The 22,996-nt window shown below is 35.3% G+C and overlaps 1 protein-coding gene across 2 annotated transcripts in view; it reads right to left on the bottom strand.

Moving 5' to 3' along the window:
• The window catches only part of SOS1 (SOS Ras/Rac guanine nucleotide exchange factor 1), a 117,456-nt gene that overhangs the window by 57,410 nt on the left and 37,050 nt on the right, over nucleotides 1-22,996 (bottom strand). For both annotated transcript variants that reach the window (XM_045827079.1, XM_045827080.1), the window contains exons 2-6: nucleotides 20,884-21,009; nucleotides 14,094-14,225; nucleotides 12,270-12,434; nucleotides 10,411-10,620; nucleotides 5,925-6,068 (exon numbers count right to left, since the gene is read on the bottom strand). In XM_045827079.1, the coding sequence (XP_045683035.1) occupies nucleotides 5,925-6,068; nucleotides 10,411-10,620; nucleotides 12,270-12,434; nucleotides 14,094-14,225; nucleotides 20,884-21,009 (777 nt within the window). The remainder of the gene's footprint in view (nucleotides 1-5,924; nucleotides 6,069-10,410; nucleotides 10,621-12,269; nucleotides 12,435-14,093; nucleotides 14,226-20,883; nucleotides 21,010-22,996) is intronic.

Genomic DNA, 22,996 nt, shown 5'->3' with positions numbered 1-22,996 from the left:
TTCAACTTCATTTTTTTGCACTTCTCAATTTTATAATGTCTTTTTTGAACAAAATTTTAAAACTTTTAATCTCTTATTTTATAAAGGGTTGCGATTTCTATTTGTTCTTTAAGAAACTCTTCCTACCTCAAAGTCATAAGTATGTTCTATATTTTCTTCTGAACTTATAAAAAGTTTCCTTTTCATTTTTAGATTTCAAATTTATTGATAACTTTTTTGAGTATGACATGAACTAAGGAAGAAATTTGTTCTCTCCATACGGAAAACTATAGTTCTTCCCCCTCATATGTACATTGTAATCTATAGGCAGTATTTCTATTCTTTTGGTGTTGTTCCTAAATGTTTTCAAAGTTAAACATAGTTTGTTGTCCTTAATTTTTCTAAATTTCAAAGAGAGTTTAATGTTGTTCAGTTTTTCTGTCCTTCTGAATAGAAGCCCTTTACACACTATATATTTTATTACACTATATAAACACAAAGAATTAAAGTTTGGATTTTAAAATATTCAGTAATTTATCAAAATTACCAACATACTTCTCAACATTAGTTATTGTATTCCTTGAGTTCCCTGAGTACTCTCCTTCTTGCTAAAGAATGTCATTTAATACTTGTAATAAGGACCTATGGGTAAGGAAATCTTGTGGTCAGCATATGTCTGTTTTTATTTGTTTCTCTCTTTTTTCCTCTGATTTGTTAAACTGAGGTATAACATACATGAAGTCCACAATCTGGTGCATTTTTACATAATTATGCAACGTATTTGTGTAATCACCACCCAGATAAGGAAACAGAAATTGTGCACCACAAGAACCATTATTCTAACCTTTATTCCCAAAGATTTGTTTACATGTTTTAGGACCTTCTCCAAGTGCAATTACAGATTTTGAGTCTTCTTATTTCATGCAACATTATGTTGCCTTTTTAAAAAATCAGTAGTTCATTCTTTTTCACTGCCATATAGCATTTCACTATGTGCACATATCACAGATTATCCACTATGAATAATAAACCTGTTACAAACATTCTTGAACATGTCTTTTGGTAAACATAGGCATTCATTTTTTGGGGGGGTATATGACCAAGAATGACTGCTGGACCACAGGGTACATTATATTCTTAGCTTTAGTAGACATGCCAAACAGTTTTCCAAAATAGCTGTACCAATTTATGCCCTCTCCACCAGCAATGGAGAGTTCCAGCTGCTCCATGGCTTTAAATTACATTTCCTTGATTAATAACGATGTTGAACCCCTTTTATTCTTTTAGGAAGTACTTGTTCAGGTCTCCTGTCTAATTTTGGAAAAATCTAAGTTGCTTGTTTTTTAGTTATTGATTTGTAAGAGTTCTTCACATACTCTGGATATAAGTCCTTCATTGGTTATATGTATTACAAATACTGTCTTCCAGTCTATAGCTTGCCCTTTCACTCTCTTAATTTTGTCTCTTGATGAACAGGTGTCCTTACATTTAATGTAGTCTAGTTTATTAATCTTTTATGGTTAGTGTTTTTGTGTCCTGTTTAAGAAATATTTGCTGCCCAGGCTGGCATGGTGCAGTGGATTGAGTGCTGGCCTGTGAAACAAAGGGTTGCCAGTTTGATTCCCAGTCAAGGCACATGCCTAGGTTGTGGGCAAAGTCCCCAGTTGGGGGCATATAAGAGGCAACCATACACTGATGTTTCTCTCTGTGTCTTTCTCCCTCCCTTCCCCTCTCTCTACAAATAAACGAATGAAATCTTAAAAAAAAAAAAGAAGTATTTACTTATTCCAAGGTCATGAAAATCTCATTTGCTTCTGCAAGCTTTATTAACTTTTGTACTCACTCTTTTAAAAATTTTATTTGTCAATTACAGTTTACATTCAATATTATTTTGTACTGGTTTCAGGTGCACAGCATAGTGGTTAGACAATCATGTACTTTACCAAGTGGTCCCCCAATATTTCAAGTACCTGCCAGGCGCTGAACACAGTTATGTACTTCTCTTGAATAAAAAATTAGGTGTGCTGAAAATAATATTCTGCCTTAGTACTTTGGAGATATCACTCAACTGATCAACAGCCTCTTGTTGAAACCTCCTGCCATATTCCACAGCTTTACTACAATGTTTCTGGTTGTGGGTTAATTTTATATATGCTGTCCAATATCTGGAATTCATTTTTAATTTGGAAATTTGTCTTCATTTCTGGAAAATTCTTGGTTTTTATCTCTTCAAAAGTTGCTTTCATCATTCTTTGTCTGCAACACCTATTACATGTATATTGAAGCCTTTCAGTGTGTCCTTTATGATTTTTTAAAATATATTTTATTGATTATGCTATTACAGTTGTCCCATTTCTCCCCTCCACCCTGCACACCCTCTCCCACCCACATCCCTCCTTTACTTCATGTCCATGTGTCATAGGTTCTTTAGCTTCTACATTTCCCAGACTATTCTTGCCCTCCCCCTGTCTATTTTCAACCTACATTCTATGCTACTTATTCTCCATAACTTTTCCCCCTCTCTTCCTCCCACTCCCCTGTTGCTAACCCTCCATGTGATCTCCATTTCTGTGGCTCTGTTCCTGTTCTAGTTGTTTGCTTAGTTTCTTTTGGTTTTTGTTTTAGGTGTGGTTGTTAATAATTGTGAGTTTGCTGTCATTTTACTATACATGTTTTTTTAATCCTCTTTTTCTTAGATAAGTCCCTTTAACATTTCATAAAATAAGGGCTTGGTGATGATGAACTCCTTTAACTTGACCTTATCCGAGAAGCACTTTATCTGCCCTTCCATTCTAAATGAAAGCTTTGCTGGATAGAGCAATCTTGGATGTAGGTCCTTGCCTTTCATGACTTGGAATATTTCTTTCCAGCCCCTTCTTGTCTGCAAGGTCTCTTTTGAGAAATCAGCTGACAGTCTGATAAGAACTCCTTTGTAGGTAACTATCTCCTTATCTCTTGCTGCTTCTAGGATTCTCTCCCTCATTTTTACCTTGGCTAATGTAATTATGATGTGCCTTGGTGTGTTCCTCCTTGGGTCCAACTTCTTTGGGACTCTCTGAGCTTCCTGGACTTCCTGGAAGTCTATTTTCTTTGCCAGATTGGGGAAGTTCTCCTTTATTATTTGTCCAAATAACTTTTCTACTTGTTGCTCTTCCTCTTCTCCTTCTGGTACCCCTATAATTCGGATGTTGGAACATTTAAAGATGTCCTGAGGTTCCTAAGCCTCTCCTCATTTTTTTGAATTCTTATTTCTTCATTCTGTTCTGGTTGTTATGTTTCTTTCTTCCTTCTGGTCCACTTCATTGATGTGAGGCCCAGCTTTCATTCCATCACTATTGGTTCCCTGTGCATTTTTCTTCATTTCACTTATTGTAGCCTTCATTTTTTTCATCTAATTTGCAACCAAAATCAACCAATTCTGTGAGCATCCTGATCACCAGTGCTTTGAACTGTGCATCTGATAGGTTGGCTATCTCTCAGTCATACAAAAGTACTGGCTGTGGACCTTGCAATTCTGTTTGAGCCATCTTTTTCCTTTCCTTTGGTCTTGTCACGCCTGTTATGTATGAGGGGCGGAGCCTTAGGTGTACACCAGGGCAGGGCACCCCAGTCACTGGGTTGTGACGTTGTATGTGGGGGCAGGGCCAAGAGGGAACAGTGGCACTTGCTCCGTTCTCTGTCAGACCTCTGTCCCTTCTGCTCCTTCCCCCAAGCAAACTGGGCCCCTCTGGTGCCGATTCCTGTGTGGGTGGGCTTATGCATGCCTTGGGACTTTCCAAGGACCTCTCCTGTGAGGCTGGGAGTCTCCCCGGGCACCTCAACCCCCACAGGTGTTTTCAATCAGTGCCCCAAGGCTCTATTTCCCAGTGCTGGGATCCTGGGTTGCACGCAGTACGTTGCTTCACAATTGCTGCCTTGCTGGGTCTGCCAGTTGCCACCCCTCAGCTGGGGTCTGCCAGCTGCCACTTGCATGCCCCGGATGCTTTATGCACCCAGTCCCAATTCTCTTTGTGCTCTGTGCCGCGACCCGTGCCCAATTGCCTGACTCCACCCTTCCTACTGGTCTGGATGAATGTGTCTATTTTAACTTCTTGGTTGTCTGACTTCCGTTCAGATCAATTTTCAGTCAGTTCTGGTTGTTATTGTTTCTAAATTGTTGTTGTCCCTATCTTGGTTGTGGAGGCATAGTGTGTCCACCTGTGCCTCCATCTTGGCCGGAAGTCCTATGATTTTTAACTGGTCTGTCATATCCTTATCTTGGTCTCTTTGTGTCACATTCTCAGTGAGTTCCTCAATTCTATCTTCCATTTCACTAATTTTACCCTTGAACTAGGTCTGGTAAATGTTATACTACTACTACATAATGAGTTTTTATTGCATTGCTTGCATATTTAATTCCCACCATCTTTCGATACCTACTTGTTCTTGTTTCCTTCCTACCTGTTCTGTTTCACAATGTCTTCTTTATAAGTAAATCATAGTCTTTCACTTATCTGTTTGAGCACCCTAAACTTCCTTTAAACTCTTTGTAATCCGTTGTACAAAATTAATTTCATCTGGGATGAATTTATTTTGTAATTGTTGATTTTGTGAGATATCATTGTAAGCATTTGAATTTATTCTGTGTTTTATAATTTTGTATTATAGATTTCTTAGGGAGAGGCTTTAAATTTTTGGTTTCCTTTTTCTCTCTCTCATTCCTGTATGATCAATCATTCATCCAGACCAGAACCTGCTCTTAAAATGACTTTTTAATCTCAGGCTCTCTGATCATAGTGGCTTCATATTGTTTGAGACACTCTGTTAAGTTTTAAGGTACATTTGTTGTAAGGTAGTGTTTTTGTCTCCCCACCTCAAGTCCACAACTTTCTATAGTCTTCACAGGCAGGTTTGGTAGACTTCCCCAGCATCCTGTTACGTTCTAGGTTTTGGAGTAAGAAATCTTGCCCACTTTCATGGAACACATTTAGTCCTCATTATCCTTAAGAGCTCAACATCTAGCTACCAGAGCTCACTACCTTGAAGGTCTATTCAATTTCTAAGCTTGTTTTTGAGTCTAGTTACATATATTCTTGTTTTAAAAAATGTTTTATGACTTATGTTTGAACCAAGACTGGAAGGGCTGTAGTAAAGCTTAAATTTATCATACTATTTTGCCTGAAAATATTTTTTTATGCTTTCTAAACTCAACCCTTTGCTATAATAAAAGATACAGATTTTAGAGTAAGAACAAAAGCAAGAGCTAGAAATCTCAGGACAATCAATGCTAACTTGTTAAGACTGATGCATATATTTCAGCATTTGAAATATCCAAAGAGAGAGCAACCGTTTTTCTAACCCCATGATATCTGAATCACCTAGGCCCTGGACTTCATTTTCCCACTGATTTCACCCCTCTTACTCTAAATAATTGTGCTTATCGTATATTGAGTAGCTTTCTTAAGTGAAAATGGTTAGCTAAATACTTCAGGTAGGTTACTTTATTTAATTGTCACAGAAACCCAGAGTCTTATTATTATCCTTATTTTACAAATATAGATATGGAGGTTGAGATATGTTAAATAAACTGCCCATGGTCACATAGAACTAATAAGTAGCAGAGTTTAGACTAGAACACAGACAGTTTGACCTCATACCCAAGTTCTATGGCCTCTTCATAGACAGGTCATTCACTGACTTGTCTGAGCCTTGCTATGTTAAAATAAACAATTGAGTGTCAGCTGTAAATGCCTCCTGTCAATGGGAACTGCTTTTTTTTTTTTATAATGGACAAGAGAATATTTTTCCTGGATTTTCATAAGAGAAATGGTCTGAAAGGGCAATAAAGCAGAGTAGGCAGAAGTTAATACTAACTATGACTTTAGCTGGAAACAAGAATTAAGATTCCAATTTTAATGCAAAGCAGGGTTTTTGTTCAGATTTATTTTGGTGGGTAAAGTACTTACCTCTGCTAAATCTTCAAAGCAGCTTCCTACTAGTGGGTGGGGACTGCCTTCATCTGTCATTTCTACAGTATCTTCTATGTGGCCCAGTAACTTTACACTAAGTTCATGTATATCTACTATACGACTAAATATATTTTCTACATCCTGTTGGGAAGAAAAACACACTAATTCAATTAGGTTGTATAATAAAAAACAAGTTTTGAGCCAATAAGTCATTTAATAATCACAAAATTTAACAACTCAGAAATTTAAGTGAAAGATAATATAAAAATCCCTTTACAATAATGTATAATTTGCAAATACTTTTCTCTAGGTCAGTGTTTCTCAAACTTTTTGGTCTCAGGACTCATATACACTCTTAAAATTACTGCAGACTCCAAAGGGATTTTGTTTGTAATTATATTTATTAAGGTTTACCATATTAGATATTAAAGCCAAAAAAATTAAAACATTTAAAAATAACAATAAATATCACTTTTATGAAAAGTAACTGTAGTTTTCCAAAATAACCCAAAAATGTAATGAAAAGAGTGGCACTGTTTTATGTTTTTGCAAATCTTTAATATCTAGCTTAACAGACAATAGCTGGATTTTCATTCATTGTCTTGGTCAAAGCATGTGGAGAAAATCTAGCTTTATACAGATGTGTAGTTGGGGAAAAAAGGAGTATTTTAATAGCCTATTCAAATAATTACGGATCTCCTTTTCTTTTTCTGTAGTTTCTTTATAGAGATCTAAGTCATATACCATAAAATGCACCCTTTTAAAGGGTACTTCAATGGTTTTCATGTATTCACAGAGCTGTTCAATCATCACCACCATGAAATTCCAGAACATCTTCTTCATCAATCCCCACAAAAAAGCCTGTATCCATTAGCAGAGCTCTCCATTCTTCTCTCCCCATAAGTCAATGATAACTACTAATCTGGACATATCATATCAATGGAATAAATAGCTTTCTATGGCATTACTTGAAAATTCAACTAGCAGCTTCTTAAAGGTTAGTTACAATGTGGAATCTGAAAACACATCTGATTCTATACTGTTATCAAAATCCATTGGCCTGCCCTGCCCGGGTGGCTCGGTTGGTTGGAGCAATACTGTACACCAAAAGGTTATGGGTTCAATTCCCGGTTGGGGCACATACTTAGGTTGCAGGTTCAATCCCTGGTTGGGTCGCATACAGGAGGCAATGTATCGATGTCTCTCTCTTGTGCGCGCGCTTGCTCTCTCTCTCTCTCTCTCTCTCTCTCTCTCTCTCTCTCTCTCAAAGCAATAAACATATCCTCAGGAGAGGATTAAAAAAATCCATTGGCATATTTTGAACTTTGAATGTCTGAATACATCTTTTACCCATGTGTGATTTTGTAGCATTATAAATTTGGTCACTTGGAAAATATTGAGTTCTGTAGATCTTCCAAATGTTAACACATTTAACACATATTCACTATATATAATATTAAAATACCAAATCCATTAGTATCATCACAGATTATAGGAGTGGATACAAATTTTCCAAAACTCTAACTTTGCTTGAAAGTTCAAATTTTATCACCGTTACCAAATACTGCCAGTTATTTTCCTTGAAGTTACAGGTATACTTCATTCATTTTCCCCTTCATTCATTTTTGAAAAATGTCGGCCAAATATGCCTCTAAATAACCACAGTTAGTCGAGCATTCCTTCAGGTGAAAGTAGTGTTTCATAAAACAGGTGGCTAGTTCCGTTTGTTACTCAATCATACAGTACTTTTCCTCAAGACACCAACCATACTTTGGTATGCAGAAGTGCTTTATGCGACTTCCTATCTGCCTCAGCTCTTCTCTAACTTCAGCTTTCTCAAGGCGTGCCATGCTTTTGTTCTATCAGTAATGACAAAGCAGCCATATGAACCCATATAGTACCCCTTTGCTTCATTTATTCATTCCATTCTTCTATTCTCTTATTTTTATTACAAATAAACATGCATACAAGATACTCAATATAACACTTTGTAACTTCCACTAGATTTTCTGTAGGTTAGATTCCCGGATAAAGACTTTAGTTACAAGATTTTTATTTAAAATATCTATGGATATTTCCTTAAAAAGAAATCCACTGGTTTACCCTCCCCTTGGTAGTGTATGGGAATTACAGTTTTGCCAAACCCTTACAACCCTGAATATCATCAATCTTAACTTTTAGAAAAATGCTTAGATAATTGAAAAGCAAGTACTAATTTGCATTTACACAATTACTATTTTTTAAATTTATTATCTTCATCAGTGACTATCTCTTTTTTGTTAAATCAGCTTTGGGGAATGATTAATACCTAGTAATATAACACCTATTTTAAATATACTTTTTAATGAGATTTTATGTTACTCACTCGACCTATGACTATAATCAAGATTTAAAACCCTTTCATTACTACAAGAAGATTCTTTGTGCCCCATCCCTTTTAATCACCACTACTCCCCCAGGAAACCAGTGATCTGCTTTCTGTCACTATAGACGAGAACTGTCTTTCCTATAATGTTAAACAAAGAAAATCTTGAGTAGTCTTTTGTGCGTAGTTGTTGATATTTTGCTTATGTTTTTGAGATGCATCCATACTGTTGCATATACAACTAAATCATTCCTCTTTAATGCTGCATAGTATTCCATTGGGCATACCACAATTTGTACATCTATTCACCTGTTGATGGATATTTGAATTGTTTCCAGTTTGAAACTATTACAAACAAGCTGCTATGAACATTCATGAACAAGTTTTATATGGATATGTTTTCATTTCTTCTGGGTAAAAACACAGGAGTAGAATTTCTAGGCAGTAAGGCTAATTTATGTTTAATGTGATAAAAATTGACAAACTCTTTTCCATGATGTTTACACTGGATTACATTCTCACAAGCAATGTGGGAATTTTATATTCCCATAAGCAATTGTTCCACATTCTTTCTGACATTTGGTATTGTCAGTCTTTAATTTTCACCTTTCTAATGAGTATACAGTAGTATCTCACTGCAGTCTCATTTTGCATTTCCCTGATAACTTCTGAGGCTGAGCATCTTTTGATGTTCTTTTTGGTCATTGTTATGTCTTCTTTTATAAAATGTTCAATTTTTTGACCACTTAAAAATATCAGGCTGCCCTAGCTGGTGTGACTCAGTGGATGGAGTGCCCGCGTGTGAACCAAAAGGTCTCTGGTTCGATTGCCAGACAGAGCACATGCCTGGGTTGTGGGCCAGGTCCCCGGTTGGGGGGGCAGTGCAACAGGCAACTGTTCGATGTATCTCTTGCACATCAATGTTTCTCTCCCTCTCTATTTACCTCCTTTCTCCTCTTTCTAAAAAGAGTAAATAAATAAAATCTCTTTTAAAAACTCAGGCTATTTTTTAAATTATTGAATTATAAAAGTTTTTATATATTCTGTATACAAGTCCTTTATTAGATATATGTATTTCAAATAGGTTCTACCAATCTATGGCTTACCTTTTCACTTTTCAGACAATGTCTTTAAGAACAAAAGGTTTTCATATTAATAAAGTCTAAAATTCATTAATCTTTAATTTTACAGTTCCTGATTTTTGTGTCCTAAGAGATCTTTGCTTATCCTTAACTCTTTTCTTTTTTAAACAACTTTATTAAAATGTAACTTACATATCACACAATTCATCCATTTAAACAACTCAATGGTTTGTACTACATATTTATAGATTTGTACAACTCATAACCTCCTTTGTTTCTTAATGTTAACTCGCTGCCATAACTTGCGCCTCAGGCTCAGCCTCTGGTGACCACTCCGTCTCCATCAGCCCCAGAGGGTCATGCGGCTGCAGCTCTAGGGATTACCAGAATTCGGCTCCAGACAGTCTCAACTGCTCTCACTCAGCATTCCCTAGGACCCCATTAGATTGGTCTCATTACTACTGTAAGATCAGTAACCTTTCTCTAATTTTTAATGCTACTGGCTCCTCCTTTGTGCTCCCCAAAATACAGTTTCCATCCTTCCATTATGGTAATTATCACACTGTATTGCAATTTAATTTTAAGTTTACATCTCTGTCTTGACCAGATTAAACTTGAGGGAAGAAATTTTTCTTAATAATCTTTGAATTCCCATTGCTAAGTATGGTACCTAACAATATAGGCAGCACTGATGAAGTGTCAGTTGAAATGACTCAAATGAGTTAAATTAAGCAAACAAACAAAATCTGCTTAAATAAGAGGTTTTAGTCTTTGGAGTACTGTATATGGAAGATTTTGTGAATTCATTTGCACTTATACAATCAGTTTAGTTTAGCTTTTGTCTTTTAATTTCTGTTGTAATTTATTGACATGGCTGTAGCAACTTTATTTGTGATCACAGTCACCTGAATTAAATCCCACAACTTAAAAAAATTGACGAATTAGCAGTCATGAGCTATACAAATTCACATTTCATTGGTCACGTAAAATCAACAACACATGCAATGATATATATATATGTACACATGATACTTACATTAGCTGAAAACAATTTTGAGTTGGAGACAAAGGGTTCTCTAAAAACTTTTATAATTAAATTTAGTTCCCTTATGTATTGTCGAATTTCTGCCATAAATGCTTTAACCAAATCATAGTAAGTTTGCTCTCCTGAGGTGGAAGGTTCTTCATCAGTTAACGATAATATATTTATATCTTCTACATCTTGATGAAACATATCCATCAATACCTACACAAAGATATTTAACAAAGCATAATAAAATATGAATCGAAGTCAAATTTGAAGTTAAGCACCCTAAGCTAGTCTTTGAAGATGGTTTGTAAATGACAAAAAGCAAACACGATGATCTCTTCTTGGACACACTGCCAGCATCCCACCACAGCTTCTCTAGGAGAATTTAACAGCTGGTGTCACAGCCTGACTCCTCCAAGTTATCTGTTAATACTAGTATCTATCTGTCTCTCTGTCTCTCTGGTCAACCTATTACTTTTAATGTTTCCAACTCCTGTCTTGGATTTCACTTTGATTTAGTTTTCCAATTTCATACCCTTGGCATAACCCCTCATCTAGGGCCTCAGCACCTCATATTTAAATGATTCTTACAGCCTTCTAGGCCTACATTTGTTAAATAATGATCAAAACAAGTCCTGTTTTTACTAAGAGGTCTACCATTATTACTCTTCCCGGACCTCATCTTTCCCCTTCTGTGAGCTTCTGCATCATTATCTCCACAACACAGTAAAACAGCATTCCATCTTGTATGACTTTCTGCTTGTTTCGCAAATATAAGTATTCTTTCCCCAACTCTGAAACCTTGTTTTATACCTCTCTTGCATCTCCTCTCTGTGTGAGCACATAATATATATTAAAAAAACTTGTATGATTCATCTACAAGTATCAAATATTTTATGTTCATTGAAAAATAATTACTTTAAAAACCAAATACTTATTCATTTAAAAATATAAAAACACTTGAAATCCTTCGTCAGGTCAGGTGATTTTTGCTCTATACATTCACAACCTAAAAGAGCAAATACTAAAATATAAATAAATGGATTTAGTAATCAGAAAGAATATTCCAAATCAAAAATAGTATATTGAGGGAAAAATGGAATGATTCATCAGAAAATATTTTCTTTTTATAAAAATAACAAAGTCATTTTTATATTTTCTTTTTATAAAAATAACAAAGTCATTTTTATAAAATGAAAATACCGAAGCAGTGTAGTGCAATGATTAAGAACTTTAGACTCAGACAAATCTGGAGTTCAAGTCTAGGCTTTGAAACTTCTTGGAATATTCTGAACCAACTTCTTTATCTCTCTTGCACTTCAGCTTCCCTATAATGAAATGTAGATAAGAGAGCGACTATACAGCAGTATCCTAAGGACCAAGGGAGATGAGTCACATATATGTTTAACTTTCAAAAATGTTTGTTCTTAATATTATTAGAGTAAAATCATATAAGTAGTATCTAAAGAAAGCTAGGTATTAAAATAAAATTCTCAAGGATTTAGTTTTTTTTTACATTTTCAAAAATTGTTTTCAAGTAAATCCATAACATTCTAAATTTCTAACCCAAATAAAAATTTAAGATACCACTAATAAGAGATTATTACTGTTATTAACCCTACTTGAAGCAACACATAAAAGAAAAACTATATGACATGTTTAAACACATTTTAATATACTACACATTTTATACTACATATAATACTCTATTTTCATAAAGTGATATCTTGAGTACTTGCTATCAGACTACTGTAAATATAGCCTAACACAAGAGAAACAATTTTATTCTATTTGAATAGTATGTTAGCATTTAGTAAGTCACATAAATATTTAAGAACAAAACATATAGAAGATCAGTATCCTACCTTATCAGCACACATTGCTACTTTAATATCTTGTTTTGTAATTTCATAGTGCCGTATATTTCGTACATAATTACCCACCAGCTTTAAAATGTCTGCAGAAATGTATTCTAATACTGCTACTATGTAAACAGAAACCTGATGGTCAATTTTATAACCTAGGACCTCCTGAAAAATGAAAAGAAAAGCATGTTTAAAAATCACATACTATAAATTTGACACTGATTAAAAAACATGCACACTAGCTCAACTTTTACTGAGCCTATGGTTATCGACAGTATCTAATTTTAAGTGGCTCACTTATGAATAATACATTAATTACTATTTAAAAATGTAAACTAAGAAAAGGTAAGGCAAAATTACCTATCATCATGTAAAAATACTTAAGAAGTACAGACTACCCTTATTCCCCTATCCTTCCAAGGGCACCTGGGCTTTCCCAAACCCTAGTGGCACATTCCTGGCATCTGGACTGTTTTCATGGGAAAAAATCATGCTATGTCCTACTGAACAAGCGTGGTTATTAACAACCTGTTAATAGTCATTATTAGACTTCAAAAATAGGATGGACTTTGTGGGGCTGACCAGTTCCTATAGGAAAACAAATTTTATTTTACAATAAACAATCCAATTAAGGAAAAAAAACAATTTTGAAGTAAGTTTACTTATAAATTGGCAACAGGTTGCGTTTACCTTTAAGAATATGTAAAAACTATTAAATGTTTATAGTAACAAGGATATATTAATAAATTGAAAGACCAACAATTAGATCATTAAACTCAAAATTTAGGATCATTAATACAGCATACCTTAATTTGTTAATTCTCTTAGAATGTAGTTCAATGTGTGGATAATAAAAATCATGAAAAGAGAATTATGAAGTATGCAATTACTACCAGTTTAGTAATTTTATACAATGCACACTTATTTCCTCAGACCATTTAGTAAGATACAGGGAGATAGTTCTATTCAAACAACCTGAGTACAAAATATAACCTTTTGACACTCAAACATCATCTAAGTGTTTAGCTTTAAATCTTGGACAGATCAAATGGACCTGGATTTCCTAACATTATCACTTAGAACCCTGTAAAGTTGGACTAAAAGTTACTATAATAACTTTCTGCCTCAGTTACCTCATCCACAAACTGGGGATAATCATAACTTAGTTGAGTAACAAAACTTAGCTCATGCATGCAAGCATGGGGTTTTAATTCTCGTAATACCTACACTTTTGATGTGAGAGTTAATCAATAGCTTGTTTGCTGTACTAAATAAAATAGAAATAGCATTATTCGAGTTTCCAGCAGTTACTCTTTCTGTTAGTTCTAGTGAGGTTCAACCGACTGATTTAAATGACAAGCAGGCCTGCATGATTTAAGTGACCTTCAGGGAGTTTAAAGATTACAGGTAGCCCGAAGGCAGTCTTACGGAAGTCCCTAGGCATCTAATGACGCAGGAAGGATTAAGATCTGAAGGAACAGGGACATTCAAGTCTAACCAACAAGAAAGGAATTTTATGAATTTTCTTCAAGGTTCTACTAACTTCTGAGATGAACAAAATCCACAATTACAACTTTCTTAGTTCTTTCAATTTGTCTGACTATTACTGTTGGTATGAAATTACTTTAAATCATGTTGCCCAATTTATACTTTTGTATTATCACATCATCCCTCCCTATGACATGAATTCCTAAAAAATTTAAAATTAGAAAATTTTACTTTTTACTTGACTCTGTTATCCATAAAATATATTATTCTTAGTGTTTTAAAATTATGGGTTTTATTTTGCTTTTAAAAGGCAAAAAGTCAGTATTTCAGCTTTACCTTTAGTAAAGGATGGATTTTTTCTACTGGGAGAGACAAAGGGTTTCTTCGTTTCCTCTTTTCAATGGCTGACTGGGCATCAGCTATTGCCCATTTATCGATTGGATGAGGGAAACTTTTTTGAACACGTTCCTTGGAAAATAGGAAAATAACAGCTAAGCAACAAGTATATTGAATAGTGCTCTTCACTTAAAATTTATTTCTTCAGTCCAAGAATACCAAAACATGTTTTCACATGTGGCATAACTTATACTACAAACATATTTAAGCTATGAGAAAACATAACTGTCAATGTATTAGTTTCTTAACTAGGCAATTAAGAGACTAAGCATTCCTTGCATTATCTATCATTCTGAATTTCAACTTTACTGTGATAACGCTAATGACAAGAATGAGTAGAAGCCATTTTAAACATTATTTCCATAAAAATTCAAAACACAAGACCTAAGCTCAAGAAGTAAATATCTAAATCCAATTCTCATTCACTGTCCTTACTTTCAGTATCAATTACAAGCTCATGGAGCATTTTGCACTCAAAGCGTCTAAGACTTCTTTACATTTTCTTTTTTTAAATTTCTGTGTTCTGCTTTTAGAGAGATAGCAGAAGGGAGAGCGGGAGGGATGGGGGAGAGCGAGAGGGAGAAATATTTGTTGTTCCACTCATTTTTATGCATTCATTGGTTGCTTCTCATACATGCTCTGACTGGAGATCAAACCCAAAACCTTGGCTTATGGGGATGACACTCTAACCAACTGAACTACCTGTCTAGGGCTAAGAATTCTTTTCAGTATCCATCATGCAAAGGCACTTGACTTTAAAACTATTTACAAATCATAGAAATCAAGGGTTTACACTGTAACCAATTTTAACACACTGTAGTTCATCATTAGAGTTTGAGTCCTCCATGGGTCATTAATTTTTAACAAAGTACTTCATTTTAATTTCCACCACTTATTCAGTTATAATTTCCATCAAAAGTGAAAGAACTCATGTTAATATAAAAGCTGAATCTTCCCACTTTAATAAACTAATGTGATTTACTTCAAACAAAAGGTACTCTCATCCCCTTACAAGTTTTTAAAATCACCTTTCATTATATTATAATTAAAACCAGCAGAGGTCGCTACTACATAATTTTAACACATGGATTTTGAATTAGTATTTAGTGGTACTGCTAGGTAACATTAAACATCACTCCTGATTATAAATCTAAATAAAAACATTTGTCAGTTGTTATTAAAATGGGAAATAAAAAATAAATTTCCATGTAACACAAGGTGGGGGGACAGGCCAACTCTAGGGCAACTTAAAAATAAATTTAAAAAATTAAGAATACTTTACCCCTTGGAATTTCAATAAACTTCCTCACCATCTGTATTCAAAGCTAGTAAATCAGCTGCCAAATAAGAAGTGATCACTTTGATTCTAATTAATAGAATTAGAGATGTGTCGAAAGAAATTATTGTAGCTAAAAATGAAGTTTACAAACTTTTCCAAATGCCTAGTTGAAAAGCTTTTTGCCAGGATACTATACCCTCATATAATAAAGACAACATAAAGATCCAAAATACCAGAGGAGTCTGGCTTGTGAAAAAGGAGGGAAAAAAAGGGAACGGGCGGAAAGGTTGAAAGAAACAGCAAAAACAAAAATTCTATTCCTTCTTTAAGTCAACTCTATGGACTTGCTATTCTGAAAGTGACAAGAGATTTAGGACCAACTTTACCCTGGCTCTCAATTAAAATGATCACACCAATGGTTTTAATCCAAGGTTACCTGAATGGGTACAACCATGGTACAATTAGGTATAATGGTACGGCCCTGTGGCTTGGCTAACTTTCTTTTAACCTCAACTCATAGTATGAAATAATAAATTCTTAATACACTTTACCCTTCACACACACACAGCACTGGAACAAAGTTTCATAAAACAAAACCTGCCCTTATTATACACAATGAATTGGTATTTTCTATTCATTAAAAAAAAATATTAGCTGGGCAGTTCACTAGAGTGACTTTATGACCTAGAGTCTAAAAAAGCACTTGTGTGTAGTGGTCACAGAAAAGCAGAAGAGAACAGAAGGTGAACTCAAACGGACAATTCTGTATCTTTGAAAAAAATCATCAGTGGAATTACAGAGGCAAATTATAGGCAGGGGCTGGGGTGGAAAAAATGAAAATAGAACAGTAACCCCTTCCCATCTCAATTTTATCTGTCCAATTCCAAGTTTATCTATTGTTTTAAGAAAGAAGGGGAAACAAAATCAGGAATAACAAAAGAGAACACAAGAAAGAAGAAATAATGATGAAGAACACATTTAAATTTACTTATCAATGTATTATTGGAATCAAATTATTCAACTATATACTCAGATCACATCAAAGTTCAGACTGTATGGGGGAAAAAAACTGGTAATGTCAAAAAAGGTGCCTTGAATGTGGAAAGGTCAAGTTGAAAGAATTACTTTATCTCTTTTAGTGACAAATTTAATTATAATTTAAAACAAAATAAAACTTTTTACAATTATTTTACATATTTTTTAAAAATAAAGAAGCCCAAGGAGGAATGCTCAGGAAAGACTCATGAATTGGAATTCTAATACTCTCCTACTTTCAAAATTAATAATTTTGTTTGAAATGAGAGACTCCATCTTGATTAATATCTAGTGTCTTTGAGAAAATAAGACACAGAACTAGGTTTGAGATGCAGCTGTCTCTCTCCCTCCCTCTCTTTAAAAAAAAAAAAAAAGATTTTATTTATTTATTTTTAGAGAGAGGGGAAGGGGAGAAGAGAAAGACAGGGAGAGAGAAACACTGATTTGTCATTAGTTACCTCTCACATACCCCCAAGTGGGGACCTGGCCTGCAACCCAGGCATGTGCCCTGACTGGAATCTAACCTGCGACCTTTCAGTTCCCAGGTTGGTGCTCAGTCCATCAAGCCACACACCAGCCAGGGCTTTCTCTTTTTTATCCCTCACCCAAGGATATGTTTATTAATTTTAGAGAGAGAGAAAGGGGGGAGGGGGAGAAAAAGGGAGAGAGGGAGGGAGGGAGGAAGAGGGAGAGGGAGTGTGGGGAGAGAGAAACACTGATGTGAGAGAGAAACATGGATCAGTTGCCTCCCATATATGTGTGCCTGGACTGGGAAACAAACCCACAACCTAGGTAGGTGCTCTGACCAGGGATCAAACCCACAATCTTTTTGGCGTATGGGATAATGCTTCAGCCAACTAAGCCACCCAGCCAGGGCTCAGCTGTCTCTTATTAGCAGAACCTGGTCTTTTGCTTTACTTAATACAGGGGTCTAAATAGGTAATCTTAAAGATCAATTCCAAGACAAATATTCTAGAACCTATGAAAACTTCTGCACATAAACTTCCATGCAAATATTCAGACCACAGGTACTTTTGAAGTCTTATTAATATAAATACTTAGAATGCGTAGAAGATTTTTTTTTAGAAAGACAAAGTATGGAGAAACTACTTGGGAAATCTAAATGTTAATGGAAAACGTTAAAAAATACAAGGATTCTTTAGGATGCAAAGAAAAAAGTTAAAGAAAAAAATGAATGGAAAAGGGAAACAAACTTCAAAAATTTTAGGATATGACTCATGGGGAAAAAAGTCTAAGATAAGAAGTCCAAGAAAGCCTTGGTTAAATGAAAAGAAAAATGTATTGATGCCCTAAGAAATGGAAGTTGGTTAAATACAGGACACAGAGGCCAGCAAGGGAAACAGAAAAGACATTACAAATGGAAATCAGTCTAGTCAACCAGAGAAAAGTAATGAACATGTACAATTACAAAAGAATAAGATTCAAGAAATTATATAAAGAAAATTAAGTACCTACATACTAATTCTGTGCAAGTGAGAGACTGAGACTCATTAATTTTGAGAATTCACTACCTCTTTCAATGAGGAAATGTTAAATGACCGTATTTTGCCATGTAAATGTGCTTCCATGTATAATGTGCACCCATGTTTCTGTGCGCAATATACACTGGACTATTATGCCCATTATTATACCCATGGCATGTTTTCATAATACCCATTTATAATGTGCATCTTTATTTTTCCCTCAAAATTTTGGACAAAAAAAATGTGCATTATACACAGCAAAACACAGTAGTTTCTAAATTAATTAAAAGGAGGAAATTAGGTAAGTATAAGTATAGTACAACATATCTAGAACGAGCTCTTTGAGTATGCAGGTTACCAAACTGGCAAATTCCTGGGCTGCACCAACACTGAAACGGTAAGCAAGACCTGTCATTCTGTTTTAATACAGCAGGCATAGGGATAGATGCCGCATTTTACAAACACTGTGGGAGAACCCAGCTAGAACCCCAAAGAGCAAATGGAATTGTTAATGAGGAAAGTCAGGTAACCAGTTCTTTTTAAGATCGACTCTGAAGCCCAATGTAATTAGTGCTAAAGGAAATGATACATAAAAGATATCTCACCTTATACAAAGGGAAAATAGGCTAACAAAGTATTAAATCTACTTTAAATTACTTAAGCAATCAAAAGATCTTACTGTTCCATAGTACACAATCTTTCTACATCCACAATGTCTGCAATTCAATGTTCCTTAGTATCTCTCTGCTCAACTGAAATCTGGAGGAGCTCCCCTGAAGACTTCTTAGAGTAGGAACTGCCCTTGTCTCAAAACTGACATGAAGGTGAATTTAGCACCTTTTCCACTCAGCAAGCTGCTTCTGGAACATCACTCTTTTCACTCTCCTATGAAATCATGCCATTATCCTGTGTGACTTTATTGTCTACATTAAGGATACATAAAATACCGTCGCCTTTTAATTCATAACCTCTAGCCCAGCCAACACCACATAGCAACATCCTGCTTTGTAACGATGTTACCAAAGAAATCTTAAATTCCAACAACTGTCTCTGACCCCAATCTATTCTTCTATGTGTCTCACTCAGGTATTCTAGTGTCGTCAGCTCTCTGACCTCACTGGGAAATCCAATACTCCGTTTCCCTCCCTCTTTTTCCAATCTGCCTGCTCTCTCCTACCTGGCAGAATAGGCTAGTGGCATGTATGCCCTCAAAGCTTACACTCTCTGCATTAAAGACTTGGTTTCACTACTTATTAGCTGTGACCTTGGACAACGCATTTACCCTCTTAGTGTTTCAGTTTGCTCATTTATTCATTCAACATGTATTTCCTGTTCAATGCCAGTTCTAGATGGCAGAGATCTGGCAGTGAACAAGAGAAAAATCCCTGGAGTTTACACTCTAGTAAGGGGAAAAAAATAGCACCACCTTCATGGGGCTTTAAAAACTTTAAATGAAATATAAAACATACAAGTGTTTAGATCAGTGCATGATACTACAGCTAGCACTCAGACACCAGCTATTACTGCATTTCACTTTTTTCCTACCCAAATAGATTCTCTGATGTTCTTTTCAGCAGTGTCTCATTGAATGTGCCTCAACCTTCAGGACAACAGAGCAGGGCCTGGGGTAGAAAAACTCATCTCCTCTCCAGTCACTATGTGCCTTAAAATCATTATTATAGTCTGTGTGAGTTATGTCCTGAAAAGGACTATAAAGCACTGCTATTGCTAATTTCCACAATTCCTTTGTCCTACTCTTTTTTCATTGTAGGTCCATGGTGAAACACCATTCAATCCTACTATTTTGTGTGTGTGTGTGTGTGTGTGTGTGTGTGTGTGTGTCCCCACACTTGAGAACTGCAAAAGAAATGTCACAGAAACCCAAACATTTGTGTTTGGGCACTATACATTTGAGGGCATTAAAGTCAAATGATCCTTCATCACTGCCATAAAACTACTTTTATGTTTCCAGCTCTAGCTCCCATTTTCAGGACTGCAAACTTTATCACTTCTCCTCTCATACCTTTGACTCCTTCAGAACTCAATTCAAATGCCTCTGCTTCTGAGATGGTAACCCTAAGTGCCAAAGTCCATGTTATTAGTTGCCCCCTTTAAAAGTTGCCACAGCCCATTTACTCATAGTGTATCACATTATGTTATCGCCCATTTACCTATCTCTATCTCCACTAAACTATGATCCCTAAAGAGACAGGGACCATGTCATCTTTGAAAGAGATTATAGAACTTCCTCCCTTCAACTGGTAGAAAGGGGTCCATTCAGTATCTGAAATACATATAATATCTGAAGATCAAGAAATTAACTGAGATGTTCTTGAAAGGATAGCTGCCTTTACAAAACAAAAGAAATACCTAAACATATTCTATTCTCCAAAGATATGGAGATTATACACATATATAATTCTAATAGAATATAAATTATAAATAATATATAATATATAAAATATATGTATATATTTTGTATTAAAATATATGTATATATTTATAGACATCATGTATGTAATTATATATTATATATAACATATAAATTATGTTATATACATAATTTATGTTATGTACATGACAAATAATATATATTTATATACATTATATACATCTATGACATATAACATATACTACATATAATTCTATATAATATCCTTTATATATATAATTCTAGCATCAAGAAGTAGTGTTTAGAGGCTAACAAAAATTCATTTTAGATTACAAACAAAACATAGAATGGTTTGACAGCTATAACACAAGCAAGTTATCATACACTCAATACAAAGTTAAAATGAATTCAGTTTTCAATTTTTAAATATATAAAAATATGTATGAACTGAAGACCAAGCGCTTTCCTCTTTATTAATATTACAATAGGCACACAGATTAGATGTATATATAAAATAAATATAAGGCAAATTCATCATACCTCTACATCTGAAACACTTCGGGGCTGAGCTTGGCATAGCATATTTAATAACTGCAAAATTAATTCTTCAACATACTGAAGAGCATCATCACTCGACTCAAGAGTAGGATGAACTTGCCCCTGGACCTATAAACAAAGAGCAAAGTAATTATAATGCAGGTTTGTTTCATCGAATTAAACAAAACAAGTAATTTTTTTAAAGCATGGGTTTGTATTCAAGAACACAGTATGGTTTACAAACACAAATTTCAATGTTATGACCCAAAAGTCAGGAGTTCTCAACTCTTCTCTCAGCCACATTTACCACACATGCTTATTAATATGTTCTTGGAGGTTCAGGTACCTAATTGCATGATTTTGATATTTTTTTTCTTAAATCATAGTTACCCTGAAGTATGGGAATATAGACAGGGAGGGAGAGGCTGAGCTGGGAATAAAAGATGTAGTTTATGTAGCTTTTGCCAAGAACCAGTGGTTGATGGAAATACTGCTTGGGCAAACTGAACTCCTACGGCCCTGTCCCTTTATCTTTCCTACTAAATGATAAAGTCCAAGAAGGATTATGTCTTATCCTACTCACCAGTGTAAGTCCAGTGTCTAGCATTGTGCAGGGCACATAACACAAGCTTGTTAATGTTTGCTGAACACTAAGTTGCCCTCTACCAAAGCACACAGAATAGGTACTTCTGACAATCTCTGACTGTCTATGCCTTAGGGAAATAATACGGCGGTCACTCATTCGTAAATACGTAATAATCTTTACCTTCATTTTTTCTGACCATTTCTCTGGAGGTACCTCAGGCCACTGGCCTCTGTAAAACTTATATTTTAATAACCAGTATGATATTCTTTACTTGCATCCCTTATGGGTCAAAATTTTCCCTTCTTTTAATAAAAATGACTGGAAATCAGTTCCAGGAGACAAAAAACGCGTTTCAAAATATGCTCGTCTCTCTAAAGGGAGGCAGAACACTCACAGGGTGGAAGTGCACAGTGCTCACCAGCCCAGCACACGTGGTGCGGCCCATCCTACTACACCTCATTAGCTGGAAGGGAGTGAGCCTCCGTGTGTGAGGACATTTTTATAAACAGTATACCACATAGTGAACTTTTTAATCCTTCCCCAAGGTTTTGTTTCTTGCTTTTAGAGAAAGAGGAAGGGAGAGAGGTAGAGAGAGAGACAGAGAGAGAGAGAACAATATTGATCAGTTAGAGAGAGAGAGAGAGAGAACAATATTGATCAGTTACCTCCTGCATGCACCTCGTGCAGGAATCAAACCCACAAACTGGGTATGTGTCCTGACCAGGATCAAGCCCACAACCTTCTGGTTATGGGACAACACTCCAACCAACTGAGCCACATCAGCCAAGGCAACTTCTAAGCCTTACTATTTAAGAAAAACATTTCGTAAGGCCATTGCTGCCACAGGTAGTGATCCCTCTGATAGATCTGGGCAAAGTAAATGGAAAACTTTCTAAAAAGGATTCACCATTCTAGATACCATTCCAAACATTCATGATTCATGGAAACAGGTCAAACTCTCAACATTTACAGGACTTTAGAAGAAGTTGATTCCAACTGTCATGGATCACTTTGAGAGGTTAAAGACTTCAGTGAGGAAGTAACTAGAGATGTGGTAGAAACAGCAAGAGAACTAGAATTAGAAGTGGAGCCTGAACATGTGACTGAACTGATGCAATCTCATGATAAAACTTTAATGGATAAGGAGTTGCTTCTTATGGATGAGCAAAGAAAGCAGTTTCTTGAGATGGAATCTACTCCCGGTGAAGATGCAGTGAAGACTGTTAAATGACAACAAAGGATTTAAAATATTACAATAAACTTAGTCCATAAAGCAGTGGCAGGGTTTAACAGAATTGACTACAATTTTGAAAGTTATACTGGGGTAAAATGCTAACAGATAGCATCACATGCTACAGAGGAATCATTCATGAAAGAGCCAATCAATGCAGCAAACTTCACTGTTGTCTTATTTTAAGAAAGTGCCACAGCCAGCTCAACTTTCAGTCTCTGCCATCCTCATTAGTCAGCAACCATGTACATGGAGACAAGACCGTCCATTGGCAAAAAGATTATAATTCACTGAAGGCT

The sequence above is a fragment of the Phyllostomus hastatus genome, unplaced genomic scaffold, assembly GCF_019186645.2.
Source record: "Phyllostomus hastatus isolate PE091 unplaced genomic scaffold, TTU_PhHast_1.1 phas_scaffold_78, whole genome shotgun sequence".
Classification (NCBI taxonomy): Eukaryota; Metazoa; Chordata; class Mammalia; order Chiroptera; family Phyllostomidae; genus Phyllostomus; species Phyllostomus hastatus.
Note: the sequence above shows the minus strand (reverse complement) of the source record. Positions and strands in the feature narration are given on the sequence as shown.